General features: G+C 42.5%; 1 protein-coding gene across 7 annotated transcripts in view; it reads left to right on the top strand.

Moving 5' to 3' along the window:
• LOC109994625 (cytoplasmic dynein 1 intermediate chain 1) overlaps positions 1-23,341 on the top strand; it is a 56,369-nt gene that overhangs the window by 12,256 nt on the left and 20,772 nt on the right. For 4 of the 7 annotated variants that reach the window (XM_020648054.2, XM_020648058.2, XM_020648056.2 and 1 more), the window contains 4 exons: positions 10,676-10,771; positions 12,207-12,378; positions 14,400-14,499; positions 14,638-14,763. In XM_020648054.2, the coding sequence (XP_020503710.2) occupies positions 10,676-10,771; positions 12,207-12,378; positions 14,400-14,499; positions 14,638-14,763 (494 nt within the window). The remainder of the gene's footprint in view (positions 1-10,675; positions 10,772-12,206; positions 12,379-14,399; positions 14,500-14,637; positions 14,764-23,341) is intronic. The other 3 variants (XM_020648059.2, XM_020648053.2, XM_020648057.2) reach the window with 1 other exon arrangement.

Here is a 23,341-nt window from a genome sequence, read left to right as displayed (position 1 = left end):
TAGTACAAAGTCGTCTCATGTGCTGTTTAAGGACCCGTGTCCACCTAGCGTTTTATTCCCGGCAGAAAAGCGCTGGTTTTGCGCTCTGGAGCACATAAAGCATTTGTGTGCTGAGAAGAAAAGTGCTGCACATCCACCCTGTCTCCATGACAACAGTCTGTTGACAACAGCTGCTGTATGGCCGACATGGCCGTTGCTTTTTACTGTATGTTTTTTGTTTTAGATTGTTTATTTCCGGATCAGACACGGAGAAAAGAGGATGTGGGTACCAGACATGATCTGTAGGTTGCAAAACTACAGGGAATATCATTATACATTCAGAAAAGAGCGCTCGGAGCCATGGAACAGAAAGGCAGAGCGCTCAGGAAAAAAGACACCAGGCGCTGCGCTTTTTCTCCAGGCGGCCGCTTTCTGCTGCGAACGCTCTCTTCACATTGAAAACAATTGAAAAAAAGACGCTGGTACTCTGAAAAAAACCGCTAGGTGAACACAGGGAACAGAAGTCAGTCAGAATTTCTCATTTGAGTTTGCAAGGATATGTACACAGTAGATCAACTGCTGCCAGTCCTAGCACAACCAACAGTCTACAATCTCTTTCTTAAAATACATGATTCATCATATTTTACCTTTTATAAGATTCCAGACATTAGACTGGAATTTAAATTGTTGCATCACAATTTTAACAGTCATACGAGGAAGTCAGCTGAATGTTGAAGCCTGGAGATGTTACAATTGGAGGCTGTGCAAGCAACATTTTAACTAGCTGTAGCATCTTTCACTTTACATACAAAAAAAAAGAAAGTTGTCATCAAATGTTTAAGGTCTTGTATCATCTTTAATCAGATGTTCACTAATTTAGTTTTGTGTGTGTTGATTTAAGGCTTTATTTTGTTCAGGCAGCCTTTGTTGAAGCTGCTTGCTGCTTATGTTGAAGCTACATTTAATATCTGAGAGGGTCTTTGCTTCTTTTGTTAAAAAAAAAGAAGAAGAAAAGAAAAGCAGTCTATATTCCCCAAAATAAAGTTTTGCTTTCACATTGGTGCTAACATTACAAGCTGCCAAAGGTTTGAAGAAGTGTGTTGATGTTGTGAGAGTATAGAGTATAGAGAAAGTGTAGTGGTCGGTGGTTTAGCTGGGGGTGCTCAGGTCAACAATACAGTGAATACAGTAAAATGACGAGTTATCTAAATAGCTAACTGACTTTCTCATTTCATGGCAAAAGTCATCATCAGGAGGGCAAGTATCACTGTGTGTTTGGTTCATGCCAAACACTCAAAACTCATTACGTTGAGGTCCTTCAAGTTCCCTCAGCCAAGTGATCCTGTGTCTGTCTCTGGTGAAATATCTAACATCCAGTAAAGAAACGCTGCATTCAGATATAAAACAGTGAGTGTAACTCTCTCCCAGTTTATAAGAAAGCAGAGATGACTGAGGGGTTTGTGGGCAGTGGTCAAGGTTATGGAAGGAGGAATGTGGTTGCACAAGTGTGTGTTTTGCCCGGTTAGGTTCGTATGTGTTTCTCTATGGGTCGGTGTATTTGCGTGAATGTGTATGCAGCCACATATGGAAGTGCTTGTCTCATACATGGTTGTTGTTCTAGCCGGGCGGCTACAAGTGACTGAATAGACCAGAGTGTGTGTGTGTGTGTGTGTGTGTGTGTGTGTGTGTGTGTGTGTGTGTGTGTGTGTGTGTGCGCGTGCGTGCGTGCGTGGGTCCAAATTCAGTGCAAATAAAAGAAACACAGCGGTTTAACCCTAACGACTCTGAACACATCATACTCTCTTGTTTACCTCGGTTTATTATCCTGAAATGACGATAAAGAAATGTCTTTTTAATTTGGTGATTTTTAGACCTTTATAACAGTGATTTCTTCAGGGTAGCAGCTTGTGGATCCAGTTTAAACTTAAATGTTTGCCCCTTCTTACACATTGTATGCACCAGCCTCATATCTCAGTTGAGTAGCTGTTAGGATCTCCCTACATCTTTTCCCTGCAGACAACACTTCTCACTTTTCTCTCTTCATAAAACAGCTCTGATTGGCTTCCATCGTCATCGCCTTCAGAAATGGTTCAGCCTTCGCTCACTCCAAAAAGTAATGTTGAGTCTCAGGCGGTCTCTGTCAAAAAGCCTGTGGTAGTCAAATCTTAAGAACTCTGGATATTAGAGAATGATTGTGACTTTTTCACTATGTAGGTATTCCAAAAAGAGTCACAGATGATTGCAATTTTCCCCCATGACCACCGTATAATAAGGTACACGAACCCCTTCTTCATCGCCCTCCCTCCTGTTTTCTTTCTCGCGCTCTCTCTTTTTGGCAAAATGGCTATCATCCAAAATAATATTTGCCGTTTGAGGAGTGCTTGAGCCATGTAGGGTTATAGTTTCATGTGTCCCCCTTTTTTCTCCTTTCAGCTGTCTTTTATTCCTCTCTTCACTCACGTTAAGTTGAACTTGACTTTTTGACATGTGTGCCCCCCTCCCCCCTTCTTGTTGAGTGTTTTATACTTGTTTTAAACAACAGTAAGACTTGAACTTTTGCCTGGGTGGTCTGACTTGTACTCCGAGATCTCGTCGACTCTCCAGGGATTTTCATTTGAGAGGGTAGCGGTTCATTGCCACAGTTAGCCTGCAGCTCACCGCCCTGCTTCACTTTAGTTGTTTCGGTTGGATGTTTGTTAACCCCTTGTTTGTCTTTGCTGTTCCTTTTTTACTTGAATCACTGAGTTTCAACATTGGCACCTTTTAACAGACTCATTGAGTCTTGACAGTGAAAGGAACATAAAAAGCCAAAGCATAATCACTCAAGACAAAAAAAGACTGCACACCTATAGTATTTTCGACTGATTTAGACTTTACATTACCAGATCATTAACACACTTTGTAGTTTGAAAGTTGATTCAAGGTGAAATTTGCAGCCTGTTTGGCTGCTGTATAGCCTGCTATTCTTCAAGTCACCAGCAGGGAGCACTCTTGGCACATAAACTTTAGCCCTTCCTTAAAGTCTCACCAACCAAAAGTGTCTTTAAAAAAAAAAAAAGTATCAGATTAAATTAAATTATGTAATCATTAAATCATGGTTTTACAGATCATCTCAAACATGTTTGTCTTTAAGTTCTTGTTTAAAGGGAAGTGCTTTCTTTGACTATTAAAGGAATCATATGTGTTTGTATGTTTATATGCTGTGCACACATTTGTTTATTTTAGCACAAGCCAAAAGGATTAAGCGCCAAGTATTCATGTAGGCCTATAAAAAGTGTTTTCCCCTCTGTCTGTTCGTCCATCCCTCATTAAAAGTTAATGAAACACCATCCCCATCCAGGAGACAAACACAGACCTCCAGTCACCATCTGAGCCACACACACTCTCAAAACGCAGCGATACACACAGGCCTGTATCGGAGTGACACAAATCCTCGCTCAGATGACGCATTGAAAAGTTAGTCCATGCCACAGTGGTGATTTTATGTCAGACCTTTTTTTTTTTCTATCTATTTCTCAGCTTCTTCCTCCCCCCTCCCTCTCTCTCTCTCTCTCTCTCTCTCTCTCTCTCTCTCTCTCTCTACCTCTGTCTCTCTCTCTCGCTCTCTCTCTGACTGGGATTTTGACAGCTTGGAAAGTTTGAAGTCATGGTTTTTAATCAGGGCCTTGTGGCCAGGCTCTGAGCATGGCATGGCATGATGGCTCAGTTTAAAGATGTGGGTCTGGGTCAGGGCCAAGCCTGGGTGGCAATGCTTGAAAGAGATGGGGGGGAGGCAAAGAGGGAGAGAATTTAAACACACTGCACCCAAAGCACACAGCAGATTTGACCCTCGACCCCCACAGACCCGAATGCGCTGCATTTACATGTGCTGATTTTGTGTGAGCATGCATATGTGCACACAGTGTGGTTTGAGACTTGTGGTGTACAAAGACTTAACTCACACACACACGCAGACACACAATGTTTGATAAGCCTGGGGAAGGGTTTCGAAGGGATGGATTAATCAAAACCTTCCCGCAGGTTTTAGTCTGGATAGTTTAACACCATGTCCTGCTGATAATGTGTGTGAAGGGAGTGAATACTTTCCCCTCCTGCTGTGGCAATCATGACTTAATTAACCATGATGAAACTAAACAATACTTTCTCTTTAAACGCATGAAAAAGTAAAAAAATAAACTGAGTTAAATTAAAAAGCTAAAGTAGAAGGGTTTAGTGAATTATAAGGTCCAAACATTTATTTTTATTCACTTTCATTTTACTTTCAGTTACTTGGCATGTTACTGACTTGTATGATCAAAAAATAGCAGCTGTGGATTTGCACATTGAGTGGATTTGTTTCTCCACGTCTTTTCTGTCTTCACCGTCAGTTATCAGCAGGATGTCCTTTCCACTCACCTCTCAGCATAAGATCTATACGACTTACCTGTGTGACTCCTAACCGTCGATTTAATGACAGAATCTCTAAAGTGTGTTGAATTTTTGTCAGTGTACAGAAAAAAGAGTTTGTATTCGAGTATTAACAAAAATAAAACAAGTAATCTGCTTTAGGTTACCAGGACAGTTTACAAAGACACTTGTTAGTGTGCACATGGCTTAGAAAAGAGCATGCAAAAAATGCATTAGCAATGTTTATGCTCTAATACTTAAGTTCTGAGTTTTTGAAGCTAAATGGCCCAAGTGGACAAAAAGAACCAAATAACAATATTTCCATGGAGTGGTAATTCAGTTAATACTGCAGTAACATTCTGTTGATATCCCATTAGATGATTGTAGGTATACATGTCTTTTGTATAAAATAGTTCACAGTTAGGGGGAAACAATGGCTTAGCAGTTAGGTGTAGGATGCAGTCCTCCAAGCTGACGCCCAGGGTTCAAGTCCCACCTGCTGCTACCTCCCTGCATGTCATTCCGCACTCTCTCTCCCGATGTGAGAGTCCTATCAAATAAAGGCAAAAAAGCCCCAAAATAAATATTTTTTAAAAAAGTTCACAGCATGGGTTAAAAGATAATATATTTTTTCATGTGTGGAAAGGCAGATTTCCTGCAAATCATACTGTATCACGTTGTATTTATCAAAGAATTGCTTCACTTCAATTGTGAGCAGTATCATTATTTCAGGCGTATAAAATCATTGTGGTTATAAAAATCTTTTTTAGATTCTTTGAAAACAAGGATTATATCACTGGAGGCGGGGCGGATAAAAGTACAGAAATTCCCCTGATGCCTCAGGGCGGTTGTAAGAAGGAGAGGTAGTGTGGTTGTTGTGTGAATATGTTGTGTATGATGTGTTTTGCAGTGACAAAAAATGTTGTTCTCTACAAAGTTAATGCATATTACTGTGTGTGTCTGTGAATGTGTGTGTGTGTGTGTGTGTGTGTGTGTGTGTGTGTGTGTGTGTGTGTGTGTGTGTGTGTGTCGTGCCAGGGCCACATTAGAGGAGCCTTTTAAGTCATGTCGGCCTCCTCCTACTCCTCGGCATAGTGCTTGTGTTGTGGTCTGCTCAACAGCCAACCTCTCAGAACCCCTGCGATCTGTGTGTGTGTGTGTGTGTGTGTGTGTGTGTGTGTGTGTGTGTGTGTATGTGTCTGTGTGTGTGTATGTGTGTGTGTGTGTGTGTGTGTGTGTGTGTGTGTGTGTGTGTGTGTGTGTATGTGTGTCTGTATGTCTGTGTGTGTGTGTGTGTGTGTGTGTGTGTGTGTGTGCCCCCATATGAATATGTGTATAATGTTGTAGGGTTATTCCCAGTGCGTGGGATCCCCTGATACCCTGCTGGATTTCTCTTTTGTGAAGAGAAGTATTTTTCCTCTTTCCTGTTTGCGCCGCCTCGTCTCTCTCGTATCAGTATCTGGCTTTCTTTGTTATTATTACAAAAGAGAATTCCCAAAATGATGAGTACTGTCAACTTTGAGTGTGTGTGTGTGACTCAGTTTAGTAATCACCTCCATGCTGCTGTTAATCTAGTTGATGACAAATCTAGGGCCTCATCCTTCCCTACACACACACATACACACACACATACACACACACACACACACACACACACACATGCATCTCTTTGATAACTCTGTGCATCACTCCAAGCATGCACAAACACATTTCACCATCACTGGTACACTAGGTTGGGTTGGGAATAAAAGGTTAGCTATGGCTTTGATCCTAAAAAAAAAAAAAAAAACACAGCACATGCTGGCACGTTATCACTGTGCCACACCGAGCCATTGTGCTTGATGTACTAGCTGTAGGAGGCAGAGGACAGTGTGTACATCTTTTATTTGCTTTCAGTATCTTTACAACTCTTCGCTCCACATGCTTGATAGTAGCTGCCTACTGTGAAATAATACAAAATGTTTATCTAATGAAACTCTCAGCGGTCTATCAGCCTTCATTAAGACTATGTTTTCTTTACTCAACAAACAGATGAGCCCATTATTCTCACCTGAACTATTTCACTTTATGGTATTCTCCCCCTCCCCACAGACACCTTGTGTTTATTAGCCTCAATGCATTGCTTCATTGTAATTAATAAGCAATCACCTTGGCTGCCTTGGAGGGACAATAACAACATTCACTCACAAATAAGACAAAAGTGGATGGACACTGGAGATCCACTCATACCATTTCTCCTTTTCCCTAGCCTGGCCAGGCCACACCAGTCTGGACACTACAATCTCTCAGAGCAAAGAGGAGCTTTGACACGGCGTTAGGGCGCTACGCCTGTCACCAAGTTCAATGGTGGAAGCTTTGACTCAGAGATAGAGCGTCTCATCCATTATTCAGGAATAGTTAAACAAGACACTGAACCCCGAAATGCTCCCTGAGGCATTCCCATTAGTGTGAGCATGAGTGTGTGAATGGATAAGATCCTGAGGGGCACGGATTAAAAGCTTACATGGCAGCCTCTGGCATCTATTTATGACTGTGTGTGTATGTCTGAATGTGGCATATAGCCTAGAGCGCTTAAACTTATGGGCTGACAGAAGTCTGAGAAGTGCTATATAAATACCATCCATTCACTTTATCTGTCATGTATTTGTACAATCAGGTAAGTAACAGCTCTGGGGAAATGTGTTTGGTGTAACCTAAAAAATATTTGATATCATTGAATTATTGTCCAAGCTCTGACTGACAGCAGTATTAGCTGGTTTATAGCATGATAGTTTAGAAGAGCAGCTGAAAGGCTATGTTATGCTGCTCTGTTATGTCCATTCTTGTAGAGTGTAATATTTTTTACTTACAAACAATTTCACAGATTCAATTGGTGTGTACATGTCTCTGTTTGTGTAAGTGCACGGCCATTAACAAACACTTTCACACATTCATGTGCATGTGTGTGTACTTGTGTACTGTGAATGTGTGTGCCTACCTACCTGCTGGGTGGTGCTGAATTGACTGGGCCCCAGTCAGCATGAGTAAGCAGCCAGGGGAAGATTGAGGCAGCCAGATGCAGCAGCTCCGGGCTACGGAGGATATCATTACTCTGGGTGTGTAGCCGACCAAAACAGGAGCCCCCAACCGGAGTTTCATCAAGGTGGACCCCCATCTGCGGGGAGGGGGAGGATACCAGTTAACCTGTTGTCCCGCAGTGAGGAGCGGTATTAAGCGGCAGGTGGATAAAGAAAGCATCCCGTGACTAGAATGAGGTGGAAGCAGGAAAGTGCGCCGGTACTTACAGCAGAGCAGGCAGACACTCACACTGTGGAAGATTGTCTCTTTTGGTTTCTCTTCCCTGCTTCTTTTGCAAGTCAACAGGAGACCCTGTAGTGCCTCTGTGTGCCTTTTCCACACATGCACATTTTTCAGAACAGGCTACCCCTTACATCTTTCTGTCTTTTCTGTTCACATGTCCCTTACAGTGGGAGATTTTCACCTTCGGACGGTTTGGGTGGGGCGTCTCAGGAGACGAGACATCACCTAAAAAGGACAGCATTGAAATGGCACATGAAGCAACACTATGATGGCTGCCTTTATAGCAGTGCTTCATGTAATAAGAGGTATTACCAGTATCAATAAACGGGTCAATATGTACGAGCAGCAGAGAGTGTGGAGCAGATTCATTTCGTACACAAAGATCACATTATGTCGTCGTCCACAGGTCGCAGGATATAAACGTCGTCACCTCAGCCTGCTAGCTTGTTGTGACTTTTTCTGTATATTTCCTGCTACATTCTCACATCAGCTCGCCCTGATTTCTTGCGGATATTTTCAAAGGGGGGCCTGGCAAAATTCCGGTTAAAATCGGACATTTCTCAACAAAGAAAAAAGAATTCTTTGAAATTTTCAGGACTTCTGTACATGTGTGAAAACAGCTAGATATGTTTGAGCCCCTGAGTCTTACTTTCCAATGTCATTAATGTTGATGTAGCTGATGCTTTACCTTGAGCACACAGAAACATACATCTGAAAATTTCAATTCAAATGAAATATTAGAGATATTTTTGCGTAGGACTTTGACAGAGAAGTTGATGCATGGACGCTGGCAACTCCATCAGCTGTATCTTCATACGGGAATTGGACCGTCTCCCCTCAGTGAGGTAACCCATAAGCCATGAATCACGTTGCCTTGCTCCAGAGTTCTGTGGTCCGGGGGTTGACAGTTTGACCGCTCTTGAATGTGGTCTCTCTCCTCTCTGCTCACACTCCTCCCATCGCCACACATTCCAGCCACCAGACCAGTCACGCAAGGTCAACAAATAAAATAGAACAGAACAGAATCCCAACAAAAGTTTTTGGTAATTTATCTTTTCACAATGCTGGTTAGCAACGCCAAATTTCCCATTTCACATCATGAAGCATTTGCAGATTAACAACCACGGTTTGTGGAGGGCAAACATGCCTGATGGATGGCAAAATACAACATCATACACACATGAAGCATGGAGGGAGAGACAAAGGGGCTTCAAAAAAAGATTAGTTCTGTCGGTTTCTTTTGCTGCTTGTCTGTTTTGGCAGCTCAGATATGGAGCTAGTCTGGCAGTCTGCCTGTCTGATTCCTCTCTGGTCGCTCCTCCATACTGGTGGGTCACTGGTGTTTGGATCACTACAGCTCTCTGTTAACCACTGACTTGGATTGAGCCTCACCGGCATGTGTTTGATTTAGCCAAGCCATTTATTATACACGCACAGTATGACAATTAAAGTCATATATCAAGAAACATCGACTTGGACGTATGAGAGAAAGTGAATACTCAGACAGGATGAGGGAAGGATTTACTAAAATGCCTTTGATACCAAATAAACAAGGCTTGGAAAAAAATATACTGTATATACATACATGTATAATAATGAAAATAAAATCACAGTTTTCCCACAACTTTCAGTTGTAGATGTAGTTTTTACACAGCAACAGTGAGTTCATCAAAAGCTGAGGCGAGTGATAAAAGGACAGTTCAACTGGTGCAAGAGCGCCCCATAGGCAAGTGGTTTTAACAGTGCCCCGGGCCATACTCCAGCTGAGTTAAACAGCCCCCCCCCCCCCCACACACACACATGAGTGTGTGTATGCATGTAAGAGAGAGAGAAAGAAATGACACGTCTGAGGGTGTGATGTAGTTACTTCCTCCCACTGGACTGAGCGACTGTTGTCAGCTTGACCCTGCGCCAGTTAACCCCTCACCACCTCTGGCACTGCAGGCGAGTGCCCCGGGTGTGTGTACTGGAAAGACAGATTGTATGTGTGTGTAGTGTAGCGTGTGTGCTGGCAGACCACAGGTGCCTGGTCACGGTGTCAGGGTGTTAAGAGGTCTTTTGAGAGCCCCCACCCCCCCCCTCCTCTCTGACTCTCTGCATCTGTTTCTGGAGGGAGGGGGCAGCAGTAAGGGGAGGAGAGGTTAGCGAGGGTTACCAACACATACCCTGAAGGGTGGTGGGCAGTTTTTTGGGGAAGGGGGTGGGGGCAGTAGCTGACAAGCAGGTGCCTATGTTGACAGTAACCCTTCATACTTGAACCCCACCCCCTCCCAAAGAAAACACACACTGCACACACTTCAATAAATCCTGTAGAGTCGAGCATAATTGCTGAGCCTGATTGGTGGGAATGCAGAGGGAATCCCCTTTTAACCGTACAGCATTGGATGGGGGTCAAAGGTGAAATTAAAAGAGGAGAGTGCATGCAACTTGACATTTCCTGCTGTGTGTCTGTGTGTGTGTGTGTGTGTGTGTGTGTGTGTGTGTGTGTGTGTGTGTGTGTGTGTGTGTGTGTGTGTGTGTGTGTGTGTGTGTGTGTGTGTGTGTGTGTGTGTGTGTGTGTGTGTGTGTGTGTGCACAGTGACTTGTATGTCTCCACATGTGGACCATGTTACAGCTAAAACACTTGTAAGAGCAAGGACTTGTTTCCTGTGATTTACTTCCCCAAGATAATGTATACTCAATATACATGTGCAACAGAAATGAAAATACTGAAACTGAAACGTATGCGTTACGGTTTAGTGTTTTCTAAAAGGAACACAAGTACAAGCGCGTGTGTATTTAAATGAAACCCATTTGGACCAAATGTCAGTTAGTCAGGTGTACCGGTGCTTGTCTGTGAATGATTATTTTGCTAAGAAGTGGGGGAAGGTGGTGCACAGCAGGAGGTCGAGGAAAATTGGAACAGCTGTTGATTAACATGAATGCTCTCTCTCTCTCTGTCTCTCTCTCTCTCTCTCTCTTTCTCTCTCTCTTTCTCTCTCTCTCTCTCTCTCTCATTGTACTCTTTCAGTAGAGGAGGAGGAAGAAGATGAGGAAATGATGGAGGCAAAACAAGGCCCTGAGTTGGAGCAGCAGGATGAAGATGAAAACAGGGAAGCCAAAGACGGTATGTATGGATGGATGATAGCAAGAAGTGAAACTCCTTTAAGCATGAAGTCATCCTAAATCACCAGATGAATTCCGGTTACTGGCGGTTGTTCCACGAACACAAAAGTTCCCTTTCTTTACCCCTTAGCGTCTTTCTTTCCTTAACTTTGCACATGTTGTTTGTCAAAGTGTCACGAAACTCTGTCACTTGTGTGTGACACCCTCTTCCAGTCTGTGGGTGTATCAGATGAAAGGGTGGGGGGGGGGGGGGGGTTAAGGCGGGTCTGGCATATCAGCTCCATGGCATGTGAGGGTCAGGCCTGATTAAAAACCTGTCACTCGACCCCCTGACCACACTTCAAAGTGGAGAGGATTGAAGAAGTGTGTGTGTGTGTGTGTGTGTGTGTGAGCGTGCGCTTGCGAATGTGGAGGATTCATGTCGTAAAAAATATGGATTGAAGTTCTTGGCCGGGGTTAAAAAACACAACACGCGACAGAAACACAGATGGATAAGACATATTCATATTCAGACGCATACACACCCTCGCTCGCACCGAGTGTGACTCAAACGCGCACATAGACAGATGTATGCACACACAAACACACAGTCATCCGTCTCCTCTCCATCTCAGCCTATTAGAAGGTCTGGCCTTTGATCTGTGCCACTCGATTCACGGGGTCTTTTCTGACAACTCGTAACAAATACAAAGGGATGTGGGGGGATCAAAGTCAAGAGGCAGGATAAAGGCCGATATATAAGTGTGTGTGTGTGTGTGTGTGTGTGTGTGTGTGTGTGTGTGTGTGTGTGTGTGTGTCTGTGTGTGTGTGTGTGTGTGTCTGTGCGTGCTTGTGTGGGTAAAATTGCATATGCGCTTGGGGACAGTGACTTCAAAAACCGGACGACGTGCTGTGCAGCCATTACGTTCAAAGGGAGGCGGGCCGCTCAGAGGGCTTTGTTTTTCTCTTGTTTATGCACTTTTTACTGTAGTCTTTATTAAAAGGTGCATCGGGGCTGTTTGTAGCTTATTATGTTCTGCCTGGGATTCTGGTTTTGATACAGATGACATGAATGTTACTCTGAGATGCAGGTGAACCCTTCATTATTTTTAAGGGTTTTTAAGACAATAGCACAGTTATCTTACTTTATTACAAGAAGTGGTTTATAGTAATACAGTTATTATGCAATTCTTTAAATTTCTCATTTCAATTACATTTTCAAGCCAAGAGACCAATAAAATGATCTGGCTCCAGCTTCTCATTGAGGGGAACTTGCTGAATTTTGTCTTAAAACTTTCATAATTGTCATGCCTTTGATACTATTGGTCTGAAGATGGAAGGAATTTAAAGATGGTAGGTTTGTTCTGTATCACTTCACATTTGAAAGAAGTGTCCTTGCTGATCTGTTGCTTGTATATCTCTCTCTATATATATATTTATTTGTTCCTTTCCGACAGGCTCGTTTCCCATGCTGAGGGAGCTGACCGAGGAGGAGAGGCAGCAGATCCTGCACTCCTCCGAGTTTCAGAACTTCTTCGACTGCAGCATCAGGGTGATGGAGAGAGCTCTGGCTGAAGACGGAAACATCTTCTTTGACTACAGCGGCAGAGACCTGGAGGACAAAGAGGGGTGAGCGGGGAGGAGGAAGGGAGGAGTGAAGTCTGTTTGGATGTGAGAGCAGCACATGTGAGCATTTACTTGGATGCCTCAAACTAAGAAAATGTACTGACTCATGCCCACTGTGTCACTCTAGGGGCTCCTTTGTTCTTCAAAATACATTTCTTCCTGTTGATGTCACACTCAGGGGAACCAGCAGTCCTCCTTTCTTAACCTCACATGACCCTGCATTGTAACTGGGTATATAACATTTTGAGTTTCCTTCACCTTCTTCTCCCAAACTATTGAGATGAAGCACAACACACTACTCTGTGAAAAAAGAGTCAGTTCACAGCCAGACCTGACAAGAGACAAAGTTCAAAATCCTTGTCATCTTTTGGAGTTAAAACGTATTACCTTGTAAGAATAAGCATTTCTAGTTAGGTACACAACTCTGACATATTTTGTCTTTAGAAATAAGCTACAATGATTCGAAATAGGAAGAACGTGTTTGAGGAAAAATGATTTTTAATTGTTTACGCTAGTTTGAATTTAAAACTATTTTATTCTTCTCTTTGAAGACATAATGTGTATTTCTGATACTCATCATGTCCATCTAATACAAAATAGCTTGGAAAAAGTTTTTTAAAAATAAACCCTCAAACGCTGAAGTCTGAGGAGGTCATAAAGAAATGTCTCGCTATCAGCAGTGAAGCCTTCAAATTAAGGTTATCAAAATGTTTAAGAGTCTGAAGATCAGAGCTGCTTGAATATGGCGCTCTGTTATTAAAGGAGGAAGCTGCTTTTACCAGCTCACTTCCAACATTGACCACCACAGCTTCAGAGGAGCATCACGCCTGTGGTCAGTGAGGGATTAGGTGAAGGCCCAGTGCTTTACATCACTCCTGCTTTTTTGTTCTCCTTTGACGTGCTATTTGAGGAATTGTTAGGTAAAGTAGATGATCTGATGGCAAGTGGTGAAGGACAGCTGGCAAACACATCTCAAAACATGGATGGCCTATTTTTTCTTTATTAGCCTTTTTCTTTCCATCACTAATTATCATCAGCAAATCCGGCGTGCATTCTAACATTTACCAGACTGAAGGTTTTTAAAACATTGAAACAAAGATTTACTTTTTATCTGTACTGTATTTCCTTCTGAAACGGGATACAACCAATCACAAGATAGAAGGCCGGGATGAGTTTGATTGGATTGAATGCTCCAGCATTCAAGCTTTTTAATAGGTCAGAAAATGTGTAAACGCCCCTGAGTGCAGGATGAGCCCCTGAGTGCAGAAATATTCAGATCGGGCTTTCTTGTATAACTTTTTGCAGATAACAGCAGACATGTAACTCAGGAAAGTCGGATCAAAACTAGGAAAAAATGTATTTTTCAATTCATGGGGACTTTTCAGACTACTTTTGACTTGATTGGTTGATTCTTTTGATTCTCATTGCCAGCATTTCTGATTTTTTTATATCTCATGATATGAATGAAATATAATATTTTTGCGGGGAATCAGTGAAAGATATTTCTTCTTTGAATCAGGGATCAGTGTCAGCTGTTTAAAGCTTTTATCCAAAAGTTTTGAGGGTGACTGTGCCTCAGTGGTAGAGTCTGTTGTTTTCAACAGGAAGGTCGTCGGTTCGAACCCCAGTTCCCGCAGCAACATGTTTGAGTTGTTCGAACCCCAAGCTTCTCCAGCTGCTTCGTTGGCAGTGAAAGAATGTGTATGAATGGATTAGTTAATACTGGTGACAGAGGCTGCTTTACTTGGAATGGGTGTGAATGGGTAGTTCTGACCTGCGGTGTAAAAGTGCTTTGAGTAGTCAGAAGACTAGAAAAGCGCTATACAAGCTCAAGTCCATTTACTCTTACTCACTATGACTAAAACACGAAAAAATCCTGTTTGAACCTCCCTTTTTGCTGTGATCCATGACCCATGCAGGCTTTTGGTTGTCCTTCTTGGCATGTATCGTTTCACTCTGAGCAAAACTGTCGTTTTAAAGTCTGAAAGTAACCACTGACCGTTATCTCCACTGTCATCTTTCAGAGACTTGGGTAGCGGCTCCAGCCTCTCCTTCAGCAGACTCTTCTATGATGAACACTGGTCAAAACATCGTGTGATCACCTGCCTCGACTGGTCCCTTCAGGTGATCCCTGCAGCCCTCTGTTTGTCCGGTCAAATTCAAACGAAGCATGAAGAAGATTTTCTTCCATTTTACAAAAACTATACTTTCCCCAAAACGTGTTTTAATTGATATCTGTCTCTCCTCCCTTTTTTCTCAAAGTATCCCGAGTTGCTGGTTGCCTCTTACAACAATAATGAAGATGCTCCACATGAACCAGATGGTGTTGCCCTCGTATGGAACATCAAATTTAAGAAAGCCACGCCAGAGTACATCTTTCACTGTCAGGTATGTGTTACTTATAAAGCATGGAATGAGATGCTGCAAGTTGTAAGTAAGATCTCAAGTATGACTTACATGTAAAAACAAAAAAAAACCATCATTGATGAAACACCTTGCATCTCAGAGTTGAAGGCATCATACTTCTCTGTCCTAGCCATCCATTAACAGCTTGTTCCTCTTTTGTACCCTATAAGTGCACCTTTGGGACAGACACATAAAGGCTGAAGGTTAGGGAAATGAAAGGCAGCTCCACATGCATCCGTTTGACCCTCCAGATTGGATTATAGCTGAGCTCTGCCACAGTAGGCCACTTTAAATGCAAGAATCCAAAGTTTTGGTGGGAAAGAAACCCATTGATGGGCGCGATGCTAATAGCAACTGACATGGAGAAAATGTTAGAGGGAGGGAGAGAGAGGAGAGAGGGGATGGAAGGATTGGGTGTGAGGGCTTCCCGGCTCCCATGAGACAGGCGAGGCCATACAGAGAGACGTCTTGGTAGTAATATGATGTGGCCTACCGCTTCCTAATCCGACGCTGCCACATGTGTGCGTTAGCCCACCCACATGGATGCTGTGTCTACTGTCAGCAGTGCTGAGTTTCACAATTTTTGACAAGTCTCCCTCACACATCACTGCAAACGAAGAACTACACCTCGAACAGTATTCATGTCTGTGTGTTACTGCTTAGAATGTCACAAACCTTATCAAACATTAAAAAGTTTAATAAAAAAAAGAGGGGACTCTTTCTGGTTCCCTTTTTCTGAACAGACACACCAAATTAGCATGCAGAAATATTTTGATATTATTATACAAAGTTTACATTACAAGTCTATCACCATAGTAGATTTTTGTAAGTGCTCCGTTTTTTTTTTCCACTACACCATAATTTATGCTGCTGCTGAAATCCCTGTGGTTTTACAGATAGATTACAGCTATGCATCTTGTAGCTGTAGGATTCAGTAGTTTTTACATGAGGTCCACAGGAAATGTGTGCAGTGCATCAGACTGTATGAACGATGTGGTTCCTGAGCATGCTGATGTGTGAATTATCAGCGTTTAATTTAAGACACTTTGGATCTATACGTTGTCTGAATGAGCAGCTGATGAAATGCTCTATTTGTCAAAGAATACACTCCAGCAGAGGTGGGGAATGTGGTCACAGAAATAGCCTCCTGTTTGTACTGAAAAAACCTTCTTTTCTTTTTTTTAATGCAACGCAGCATCAAATCGTTTTTTATAGTTCAAACCACTTCTAAAAAACAGTCAACTTGTTCACATGAGAATTACCTATAGTGAGTGTTTACTGGAACGATGCGCATCAGATGAAGTGATATCAGATGCAGACGAGACAGAGGAACAACTGAGGAAGAACAGAAACTCCCAAGTGTCCTGTCTTTCCCCCGTCAGTGTGTCTGTGCCACGGTCTTTCCATGAGGGGTGAAAGAAGAGTGAATGACAGAAGAGCAGCGAAAGACAGATAGAGTGAGGAGCCGACGGGAGGAGGTGAATAAATCGATCACTATGAAGAGTGCAGGATAACGTGGAGATAGAAAGTAAATAGAGTGGAAAGAGAGAGAATCAAGAAGTTGCAAGTCATTTTGAGTCAGCCGTGACTTCTCCTGACATTGCTGGATTTGGATGAAAGGATTGCACAAGTGGTTAGATGAGAAGGGAGAGAGGAGGAGAGACATTTTTCTTGCTCTTTCTTTTCTTTTTTTTCAGACCAGGGCTTTCTGCAAACACAGCCGCGGCTCTCTATTGAGCCGTAGATCAGATGGATTTTTAATGTGCCAGCATGTTCTGTCGTTTAACCCCCCCTAAACCACAGGGCCGGGTGCCTCTTCCCTTCACTTTCTCTACTTTGTCCTAGGGCTGGGCGATATGGACCAAAAGTCATATCTCAAGATTATTTAGCTGAATGAACTGGCAGCTCTACAGAAGACACGCATAACGTTATTTTAACGCAACATAAACTACATCTATAGTAACGATATTGTCTCACCCTATATCTTGTTTGAAAATATATTGATACATCGCTCAGCCCTACTTTATCCTGTGTTTCTCTTCACCTTCCACCTCCCGTTCAAAGCTGGAGAAACATACACACACAGGTCAGAGGTCACTGCTGTTTTGGTCAGGAAGCAGTTAAGTTTATCTTAATATCAGCCATTTTTGTTTCTTTATACTTCCTTTCAGATTTACTAGGTAGCTAGCTGTGTGAGTGTATGTGTGTGTGTGTGTGTGTGTGTGTGTGTGTGTGTGTGTGTGTGTGTGTGTGCGAGAGTGTATGTGTGTGTGTGTGTGTGTGAGAGTGTGTGTGTGTGTGTGTGTGTGTGTGTGAGAGAGTGTATGTGTGTGTGTGTGTGTGAGAGTGTATGTGTGTGTGTGTGTGTGTGTGTGTGTGTGTGTGTGTGTGTGTGAGAGTGTATGTGTGTGTGTGAGAGTGTATGTGTGTGTGTGTGTGTGTGTGTGTGTGTGTGTGTGTGAGAGTGTATGTGTGTGTGTGTGTGTGTGTGTGTGAGAGAGTGTATGTGTGTGTGTGTGTGTGTGTGTGTGTGTGTGTGTGTGTGTGTGTGTGTGTGTGTGTGTGTGTGTGTGTGCGCATGTGCATGTGTAGGATACAAAAAAATGACAGTGCTCTGTCGGTATTGGACGGTTGGGGGTTTGTGGTTGAAGTCTGCTTCAGCAGGGGCTTATAGAGGGCTTCATATTTCAGATGGGGTTTTGGTCAGGTCACACTTCTAGATTTCTTGTCTGTGTGCATTTAGGAAAAGTTTCAGCAATGAATACACATTATTTAAAAAACCCTTTAGCATTATATAAAATGTATATATTTATTTTTCAACTTTCTGGAGAGGCATTCTGACTCAAAATCGAATACAGCACATTACATTGACTAATCAATATCTTGTTTATTTACGTTGCACGCTTCCCAATACTGTCTTAAAGAACAATTAGCTATCATGTGTTTCACAGGGTTTTTTTTTTTTTGTCCTTGACGATGGTGTGTGGGAAGGTAGACAACTGAAGACTGGTGTTGGTTTAACTTTGGGAGGAGTCTTATTGTGTCTGACTTCAGGCGTGTGCAATCTGAGGATTGAGCACTAGCATTGTTGGCAATATGCATCAGTGTTGTAAATATTGCTTCAGATGCAGCAGTTTGACAGGCAGGTCCTGGTGTGACAGATACTGTTCCCTTGCGAAATATTAAAAAAAAAGTGAAAGTTGTGCATTAAATGTTCCACATCTTCATCGAAGTCATGAAACTATTTATTTGCACATGTTTGTCAGAACAATTCACGGGAATATTGTGGCTTTCAAGGCTGTTGTCACTGCTTACAGTTGATTCTTATTTTGATAATGACCACTTGTATTTTACTGTGCTGTGGTTCTATCCATGCCTTTTATTTTAATACAATGTTTGTCTTCATTAGAAACATAAAATCTTATTATTCTTTCTCATATTCTTTGTTATCTATGGCTGGTTGTCATTCAGTGATTATTCTGATGTTTTATTAGGAACTGTTTTTGTTTAGAGTCTTGATTTTTATGAGCACCAAACAAAACAACATTTTCTCGACCTTGTAAAAAGTACTTTTGAAAATGAACATGATGTCAGTAGACCAGGGAGCCTTTAAGAACCCTGTTAAGGACTTGTGGCAGTTTCATGACCTCACTTTAAGAAGCCATTGATCTGTTATACGGGCGGAGGAAGTGTGTGATCCATCAGTGTGTGGGCTGGGTTTGTACTGTAGGAAAGCCTCTGCCACTGCTGTGGATTCTGGTTCAGCGAGGCAGTTGAGCGTGCCTCGCCTCATCACGCCCGTCCTAGCAGTTGGACCCATCATCACCCCGTCCCAGTTGGGTCCAATCTTGTAACTTCACACCAGCCTCTCAAGTGGGCAAAGTCACACCACATTAAAGGGCCTGTTTGACTTGGAACCTCTGCTGAACCCCTCAAACCGCACGCCTCCCTGTAACAGCCCCCGCCGCTACTGTCATATCCCATTGGAGTCAGTCATATTTTCATTAATATCTTGCTGCCTTGCTTTGGTCCCTAGGCTGTTGGCGCTTCCAGAAAGTTTGAGTAAGAGAAGCAAAGCAGGAGAGGAGAGGAGGAGTGGGAGGGAGAGTGCGGTAAGTAAGAGAGATTTAGGTGGAGAGAACAGTTGCTATAGATTGCAGCTTCATCAATCAAACCAATCAGAGTCAAAAACTTAAGCAGCCAATCACAGTGACCCTGTGCTAAGAGGGGTCATCAAGGTCCTACATGTCTGCTTATGACTTCCTGGTTAGCTCATTGAGAAGAGTCCGATGCTTACCACACAAGAGAGGTAGCATTTATTAAATCCATTCAACTACATGCAAAAGACAAAGTGAGGTATTTATAACAGCATATAGTGAAACACAATTACCTGCTGCAGATGAGAAATCAGAAAAGTCCTCCAGGTGCTCTGTGAACACACTAAAAAGAAGTGAAGGCACTCAATCTTTAAAATGACATACAGTAAGAATATGAGACAGTAACTTGTATTATGAAAAACTTTCAGAAGCTTTTCTTAGAGACTTGTACAAAAAGTATCAACTGACCTCATTCTCTATTTAATTTATTTAAGTTATTTAAGTTATTTATTTAATATATGTTTTGACTTCTATTCAGCAGTTATTCTGTGAATGACAAAAAAATGAAGAATATAAATAAAGTGAAAGTTGAGTTGTTGCTAAGGCTAACATGAGAAGATTGAGACCCTTCTCATCTTGTTTTTTTTCATTTTGTATTATCACTGTTATTAATTGGGGGGGGGTGTGGGGGCATTGCCTTCATTTGGACAGTAAAGCTGAAGATAGAAAATAAATATTGCAAGAGAGATTGGGAGATGCACAAAATAGTGTCAGGATCGGGAGTTTAACCTGCAACCAGTGTGACGAGGTCCATAGTCACTGTTCATGGGGCGCCTGCTCTACCAACTGAGCTAAACCCGCACAAGCTGTTTTCATTTTCTCAAACTTTTTTATTCCCGCCTCTGCTTAGTGACTGTGGAAACAGAATCCTGTGAAATGTGATGGATGTAAATTTGTTTGAAAAATACACCTAAGGAAGAACTTCTTCATCTCTATCCAACGTCTCCATGTCAGAATAGTATACAATAGAGTCCTGTATGGCTGAGGCGACAAGAATTCACAACTCAAATCCAATATTAAAGCCACAAACCAGAAAAAAAACGTGAAAATATGAGCCAAGCAAACAAACAAGATATTGGAAAATAAAGGGAAAAGAGCTCTAGGAGGCAGAGAAAGGCCTGTTTGTGTTCCTCCTCATGCCTTCGCTCCGTCAAACCCTCATTCTTCTGCCTGATGAAATGGAGACTCGGCTTGGTATTTCTCTCTCCTTGCCAGAGACCACAGAGTGACAAAATCCGTGGGGTGTCATAAACGAGCAAAGCCAGGGGGAGAAAGGGAGGAGAAAGGTGGTTGGGAGGAAAAGGGGGAGAGGTTGAGAAGTGGGGATGCGAGGGAAGACAGTCGTATCCATCTGGTCCTGATAAGGCAGAGTGGAAAACAGATGAGTGCGGTGAGTGAGGATTGGGGAGAGGGGGGAGACGGGGGGGGTTGAAGGAGGAGAGGAGGGATGGAGCGTGGATCTACTTGGGAAGATATTCTGTCTAGTGTGCCCCATTATCAGCCCCCCCCCCCCCCCCCCCCCCAGCTCCTTTTTCTTCTCACCATTCTACTCCAACTCCATTTTTTCTCCTTCCCAAGCCGACTTAAGCAACAGTTTGTTGCCTGAGGTAAGAACGAGAGAAAGGAGGAGGAAACAAAGAAGGGAGTGTTCGCCTCTCTCTTGCTTTCTTTCGCTCTCTGTCATTCCTCCGAACCTCCCTAATCCCTCGCTGGGTGCCATCTTTCATCACGGCCTACCATGTGTGTATTATCCTCTACAGAACACTTCCCATTAATATAATAAGGGCTGCCAGAAGCACTTAGCCTTTTGAGCCTGTGTGAGATATAGTAGATAGATAATACTGTGTGTGTGTGTGTGTGTGTGTGTGTGTGTGTGTGTGTGTGTGTGTGTGTGTGTGTGTGTGTGTGTGTGTGTGTGTGTGTGTGTGTGTGTGTGTGTGTGTGTGTGTGTGTGTGTGTGTGTGTGTGTGTGTGTTTCTCCCTCCGTCACACACATACATAGAAACACACAGGACTTGCTTTAGGCAAGAAATGAAACGCACTGTTCCGACTGCGAGGCGGTCTCCCTCGAAAACTTCCAACATTTATTTCATCCTAAATATACCGAAGCGACTCCCTCCGCTGCTTTTTCTTCCGTTAGCTGTCAATCTCCACATCCTCTCCGTCTGGACTGGAAGGAGATGACTTAGCAGGTGTCTGACCTGCTCTGCATGGGAGATGAGAACCATTCCACAGAGCCACTCTGCGTTTGGAAATGAAATGTCAGGCTCGCTATCCAGTCAGTCCTGATGTGCGAGCATAGCGGGAGTGTTGCAGAGACACGAGAGTTGTTGAGGTGTTATTTAGACAGCTGTCAGATGTGGTGCTTTTGTGACTGGTACGTTCAGAGTTATGAATCTGAAATGAAGAGAATCTGTCGGCGGATGGGAGGAGTTTGGGTATTTTATTTAATACAAAGTTCAACACTTCCTTGGAAAAACTTGCTTATTCACTTACTACTGATTCTAGATGAATCCAGATACCATTGTTAAGTCTGAACACTTCAGTAAGTGGAGCTGCAACTAACAACAGAGTGGCAATGCTCAGCATAAAGACAGAGACTTACACAGGTCACATATTATTCTCCTTTTCAATCAAACACCTAGCTGTGGGAGTGTCACCCCCCTGTGGGAGGGGTCGCTGCCCTTTGTGATGTCATGAAGGGAAAATCTCTAAACAGCATGTTTAAGCAGAAATTTTCTGAAAATTGGAGGAGGCAAAAGACGGAGAGGATGGACTTTTCTCATAATTTGGGGGTTTGTAGACAGACTAGGGACACATACTAGTGTTATAAAACATTGTAAAGTATATTTTGCACAATATGTGACCTTTTAAACTGTACACCATACAAAAGAAGTTTGCAATGAAACCCACTGGTTTTGGGACTGCCTTTTTCTGAAGCCTTGACATTGTCATTGATTAAGGCTGACCCATACTTCTTTATTTGTCTTTTAATGTGTTTTAGTCAGTAGTAACTTAATTTAAACAGTGGGTTGGATACACACCCATCCTTGTTGCATGAGTGTCATGTGGTCAGAAAAAGGGCAAAGGGAAAAAGAGTATAATGGACCCTCGTGAGTAGGGCCTACAAAGATACTTGAATAGCCTCAATCACTCAGATACAGAAATGTGTGCTAACATTCTGCCTGTTTGCTTGTCCCTCAAAGTTAGCTAAAGCTGAAACATAGTTGTCTTTGTTGTCTGTTGGACCTCGAATGGGCCATGAGTGGATTGGAAAATGGATTTCATGCATTACTGTGACCATAAACTAGAAAAGAAAATGGGCCGGCCTGCTTTTCATGACCAGTGGAGTAGCTCTCTGCTGGTCATGTGAAAGAATGAAAGATAAAGTCACTGTTGTGTTCTCCAAAAAAGAGTAGGTTATATTACAGTTTTAGCACTTAGCTAACGTTAGCCTCAGATTCATCCTGTAATAAATCTTATGTCGCCATATCTCAGCCAGATATGCTCAAACTTTTTCTTTGATTCAGAGTTTATGCTTTACACATTAAATGTGTTATACAGCCATGTTGTTTGTACATTATGAAATAAATTTCCTCTGGCAGATGCAAAAGCAGTATTTGAATCTTGATGGCAAAGGCTCATGAATTAATACAAAAAAGCAGACGGAAAAAGACTGCAAAAATGCAGCTGAAACATAATCAAGCCCTCCATAATTCAGATCTAATCTCACTCATTAATTTGATACATGACATTCAAATTGAAAACGTGCTGAAGAGTGTCAAGCAATTCCCTTTAAGCTTAAATCATAAACTTCTTTACAGTGTAGGACAAATTGATCTTATTTCAGCACCAAATGACAAACAGTACATTTAAAAAGGCACATAACTCCAAAACATATGTGCTGATGTGATGTTTGATAGGAAGCATTAAGGGAAAACTGCAGATCTGCTTTCATGTTAAATCCAAGTCGCTGCTGGCAGGCGCCTCAAAGTGCACTACGGGGACAAAGTCGAGCTAATTTTCAGTAGCTCTTTCACTAAGCCTGACAGTACATTAGCAGGATGATGGCATAACCTGTGGTTTCTCAAAGAGGCTATTCAGAGTTTAGTCAGGATTTTTCCCCTTAAGATGGGGACACTGATAGGGCTTTGGGAATTAAAGTAACATATGGAGTGAATAAAGGCGGCTCTTGACTTGATTTAGCTTCTCTTTGTCAGTACTCATGTGGGGTAGAGATGTTTACTTAGGGTGATAACTGGTGGAAGAATGACAAGAGAGCTGAGAGGAGAGGGATGTTTTCTATTTGTGTCCGTCTTGTGCTTGTGGATATGTGAATGAAAAGGGTGAAGGCTTTGGTCACGAATTTAAAGAAAGTAGTTTGAACATATTTATGGTGGAAT

The sequence above is a fragment of the Labrus bergylta genome, chromosome 19, assembly GCF_963930695.1.
Source record: "Labrus bergylta chromosome 19, fLabBer1.1, whole genome shotgun sequence".
Taxonomy (NCBI): Eukaryota; Metazoa; Chordata; class Actinopteri; order Labriformes; family Labridae; genus Labrus; species Labrus bergylta.
This window is presented reverse-complemented; position numbering and strand designations above follow the sequence as displayed.